The 5,050-nt window shown below is 55.1% G+C and overlaps 1 protein-coding gene across 1 annotated transcript in view; it reads right to left on the bottom strand.

The window, feature by feature from the left end:
• Positions 1 to 5,050, bottom strand: part of KIF1C (kinesin family member 1C) — a 26,972-nt gene that overhangs the window by 8,825 nt on the left and 13,097 nt on the right. Inside the window, 2 exon segments of the mRNA XM_011958623.1 lie at positions 1,548 to 1,642; positions 2,479 to 2,558. Of these exon segments, the coding sequence (XP_011814013.1) occupies positions 1,548 to 1,642; positions 2,479 to 2,558 (175 nt within the window).

Raw genomic sequence — 5,050 nt, 5'->3', positions numbered from 1 at the left:
AGTGAGCTGAGATCGCGCCACTGCACTCCAGCCTGGGTGACAGAGCAAGACTCTGTCTCAAAAAAAAAAAAAGCTAACCATACAGGCCCCAGGTCCCTTGTTCCCTGGAACGTGTTAGGCCAAGCACTCCTAGGTCTCTGAGGCACAACGCACACACGAGGTCCACGCTGACAGATGGCACATGTGTACCATGTCCTGCCTCCCTGCCCAACCCATTTTCACAGAGACTTTGCTTGAGTTTATGTGAACCCAAATCATTCTATTTTTTTTTTAAGTGTCAGAACTAAAACAAACTGGCGACCTCAAAAATACACCTCAGCAGGTGCAGTGGCTCATGCCTGTAATCCCAGGGCTTTGGGAGGCCGAGGCAGGCGGATCACCTGGGGTCAGGAGTTTGAGACCAGCCTGACCAACATGGTGAAACCCCGTCTCTATCAAAAATACAAAAATTAGCCTGGCATGGTGGCACATGCCTGTAATCTCAGCTACTACTAGGGAGGGTGAGGCTCGAGAATTACTTGAACTCAGGAGATAGAGGTTGCAGTGAGCCGAGATCAGGCCATGCACTCCAGTCTTGGGAAGACAGCGAGAGTCCATCTCAAAAAAAAAAGGCCGGGCGCAGTGGCTCACGCCTGTAATCCCAGCACTTTGGGAGGCTGAGGCAGGCAGATTACCTGAGGTAAGGAGTTCGAGACCAGCCTGACCAACATGGAGAAACCCGTCTCTACTAAAAACACAAAATTAACCAGGCATGGTGGTGCATGCTTGTAATCCCAGCTACTCAGGAGGCTGAGGCAGCAGAATCGCTTGAACTCGGGAGGTGGAGGCTGCAGTGAGCCCAGAGAGCGCCACTGCACTCCAGCCTGCACGACAAGAGCAAAAACTCCATCTCAAAAAAAAAAACAAACAAAAAGAAAAAGAAACCTCGGCAATCGTAGCTGGATTAAAGCAGGTTTTCCACAGGGATAAGTTCCGATATTCAAATACAGGTTTTTTTTTTTTTTTTTTTTGAGGCAGAGTCTCGCTCTGTCGCCCAGGCTGGAGTGCAGTGGCCGGATCTCAGCTCACTGCAAGCTCCGCCTCCCGGGTTTACGCCATTCTCCTGCCTCAGCCTCCGGAGTAGCTGGGACTACAGGCGCCCGCCACCTCGCCCGGCTAATTTTTTGCATTTTTTAGTAGAGACGGGGTTTCACCGTGTTAGCCAGGATGGTCTCGATCTCCTGACCACGTGATCCGCCCGCCTCAGCCTCCCAAAGTGCTGGGATTACAGGCATGAGCCACTGCGCCCGGCCAGTGTCCCATTTCTACCTTGGGACCCTCACCAGTTCCTAAGCATGCAGTAGTCCGCCCTCTCAGGGTGAGTGCAGAGGGCCGGGCCTGGGGTCTTCCTCCATTCATACCATGAGCCCGAAGCCCCTCTGAGGACAAGCCTCTTTATATGGCTGCACTCCCTGGTGCCCGACCCAGACCTCTGTGTTCAGTGTCTGGGGTGGAACATGGGGGCCTCTCTGTCTCCATCTGGCCTCTCTCATCCCCTCAGCCATTACCTTCTCCATCTGGCTGGGTGATGCTCCGGAAGAGACAGTGTTGCTCCCGAATGAACTGTCCGGTCAGCTTGATGTCCACATCTACCTGGCCGACCCTGGGGAAGCAGCGGCCAATGTGTGTGAGCATACGCCAGACTTTAACCAAGCCCTGAACACTAGTTTATCCAACTCAATGAGCCAAGCAAATTACTCCCATTTCACAGATGAGGAAGCAGAGGCTCAGGGAGGAGAACTGTATGCCTGGGGTCATTCCGGTGGGCAGTGGTGACGCTGGGATCTGAGCCCAGGTCTGCCTGACTCTGAAGCCATGCTCTTAGTCACCAAGTTATACAGCAAAGGGGAAAAGCAAACCTGGGAGAAAGGGGCACCCTCAGCCACAGGCCTCCACCCATCCTTAGGCTGATGATCCTGAGAGCTCACTCCCTACCCACGATGCTCATCAAGGACAGCTACAAATGCCTGTGGTGGGAGGGGAAGGGCACCCTCACCCTTTTAGGGCAAGCACCGAGCCCCCAGGACTTCGTAATACCAGCCCAAGGAGCCACCTGCCTTTAGCTGCCCAGCCCTCAACCACACAGACCAGGCCGTGTTTCCCTTCTCCCGCCCCCAGGGAAGGCCCTACCAAGGAAGGCCAAGGCAACGGCATCGGGGCTAAGAATGCGGGGGTCTACGTTTCCCAACTCTCCTGCCCCAGCAAACAAGGATGTCTCGCCCCAACCAAACTGGCAGGTGGAAGCAAGACAACCACTGGGAAGGCAGCTCAGCGACTTCTCTTGAAGCTGGGAGAGCATGCAGGGCTGCGGAGGCAGCTGTTTAGAGATCGGAGGTATCTCCAGGGACCACCAGGGAAGGGAGACACCAATGTGGCCAACCCCCTGCAGCCACACCCGAAAAGCAGAGGCTGCCCCCCAGGCTGCTGGGTACACGCTACCTGGTGACGCCATCTTTGATGTGGTAGAGCAGACACTCAGACATCAGAGGGTCTTCGTTCAGGTTCACCAGGTGGGGAGTCTAAGGTGGGAGAGAAAGGTGGTCAGGGGGAGCCAGCCACAGCTGCTATGGAAAGGAAGAAACGGAGCGGTGGAAGGAGACACCCCTCCAGGCCTGGCACTGCCAGCTGCACCCCCTCACTCTGGAGAGCTCTCTTGCCCTCTGTGCTCCTCCCATCATCATCCTTCCACCCTGAGGATCATATTGGTTCTTTGGTTCCCACCTCTCACACCAGCCACCTTCGGCATAGCCTGATCCACCCTCTCCTCACACAAGGGGCCTACAAAAATTGCCCCACCCACCCAGCTGTGTTCAGGTCAGCAACCCTTCCCAAGGCCTGTCTCTTCAGAAGCACTCGACCCACCAGGCTGCCTGACCAGAAGTCCCGGACCCCCCTGCATTCCCTTCTTCTTCCCTATATTCCTTTGTCTCAGGTCCCATCATTTCTTTCCTCAAAATGTACCTTGCAGCTTCTGGAGAGTTGGGGGAGACTGAGTCAGCAGACCGGTGCTCCCCACCTTTCATCAACCTTGAATTTCCTACACACATGAATTACTTTCACAATTTAAAAATAAAAAGTGTTGGTTCAACTTAAAAGCAAATGGAACAAACATGTTTCTTGAAGCAGACTCCCTGACTCTTCCCCAGTGACTACCTCTCCCTGGACTGCTTCACCTCAAGCCCGGGTCCCTGCAGCGCCTGCCTGGGGCTGTCCTTGCCTGAGCCCCCCCAGCGAAGTCCGTCCCGAGTGACTGTCATGCTGCTCTGTGCTGAAAACCCAGCCCATTCCCTTCTCCCAAAGCACCTTCTCCTGACTTGATTCTGTTACCACAGCCCTGCCCTTGCTGGGCAATATTCTGGGTGGCGTACAGGCCTTGCTGCCTCTGTACCCGTTCATGCCACTGCTGCCACACCTGAGGAAGTCTTCCTTTCTGCCAGCTGCTGCCCCCTTACACACCTGTCCATCCCTGGGCACCACCCTGTCCCAGGCCCACCTGCCTTCCTGCCACCCCTCAGGTCTCCCAGCTTCCTGCCCACACCTCGCTATGGCCATGCCTTTGCGTCTCTGCTGAGACCTCTCCAGCTGGAACCCCAGGCCCGCAGGACTTGAGCCTGCTTTTTCCCCTGGCATCCCTGGGCCTCCTCCATGTCCCGGCTCTAGTCCACTTGTCCAAGCCCCCCTCCCAGGCTTCTCTCCCAGGCTCTGGATTTCCACTCAGCGGACCCCTGAGCACTCACTCCAAAGCAGACCGCCAGTGTTCCCAACAACAGCCCCCCTCCCATCCTGCCCCCACCTGCCAAAATCATTCACTTCCTTCACATTCCTCCCAGTCTGTCTGAAATGTACCTTCCTCCAGGAAGTTTTCCTGAGCCTTCCATCATAACACAAGACTCCTGCCTCTGCTGCAGAAGGACTAACTGTGGCTTTTCCACCTCACCCTGGTGAAGCACTAGGCGGGGTACAGAGATGAGTCAAGCCCAGGCACTGCTGTCCAGTCAGTCAGGAAATCAGAGTCAGCTAGGGGAGGTGAGGCTTGGCGTGGAAACACCATTACAAGTGGGAAACGGATGCCTCATGGGGGAGTTTCTGATCGTCTCATGCTCTTGCTTAAGTTCATTTGTTCATTCATTTGTTCCCAGGGGGTTGAGTGCCTCTGTGTTCTGGGAGGGACTCACATGCAAAGAGGAACAAAGTGAAGAACTGTGGGATTTCAAGGGGACCAGGACTTAACGCAAGGGCAACGCGGGAGCCGGCCTTTGAGGACGAGGAGGGCGTGGACATGCACAAGGAAGAGCGCTCCAGGAGAAAGCAGCCTGGACAGAAGCACGGAGGCAGAAAGCACAGGGTAGAGAAGGGAAACAGCATGGAGTCAAACCTCTGTTTCTCTGGGAGCCACCTGAACACTCAAGAGCCCAAAGCTGTGTCCCCCCCGGGTGTGTGTGTATCCTGTGCATCCGCCCTTTGCCCAAGTGCTCCAAGGATCACTCCTGCGACACTTCTCCTGAGGGACACCCATGTCCTTCCCTGCGCTGCAGTGTCAGGCCTGCTCTGGGACTGGCAAACACTGACGGGCTCCCGAAGCGGAAAGCAATCTATCCCTGGGAGAGGGAACACGATTTGGGGCAGTGCTTTTCAACTTTTTCTTCAGCCCTATAACTCTTTGTTCAAAATGAAACCTTCTCTAGAAGCCGAGGACATCAAGCAGATAAGCGAGAAGCCGCTCAGGCCCAGGGTGGGGGTGGGAGCCCCGGGGTCTGGTCCTGTCCCTCTCCTCAGCCCCTGAGAAGGAAGCTCAGAACCAGGTTTGAATACCACTGATTCAAGCAATCCTTAGCCCCGGTGGAGGGGGTCTTAGCAAGAGGGGACTCCCTCCAAGACAAACTACAGTTGTTTTCCTCTAGGACCCAACCATTCCCTGTTTGAGCGATATCCACACCAAACCCATTTCCCCCATGAGTCTAACAGTTCTCTCTTCTGGCTTCAGACCACATGGCTTTCAAACATGAGAATA

The sequence above is a fragment of the Colobus angolensis genome, unplaced genomic scaffold (genome assembly GCF_000951035.1).
Source record: "Colobus angolensis palliatus isolate OR3802 unplaced genomic scaffold, Cang.pa_1.0 Scaffold47, whole genome shotgun sequence".
Lineage (NCBI taxonomy): Eukaryota > Metazoa > Chordata > Mammalia > Primates > Cercopithecidae > Colobus > Colobus angolensis.
Note: the sequence above shows the minus strand (reverse complement) of the source record. Positions and strands in the feature narration are given on the sequence as shown.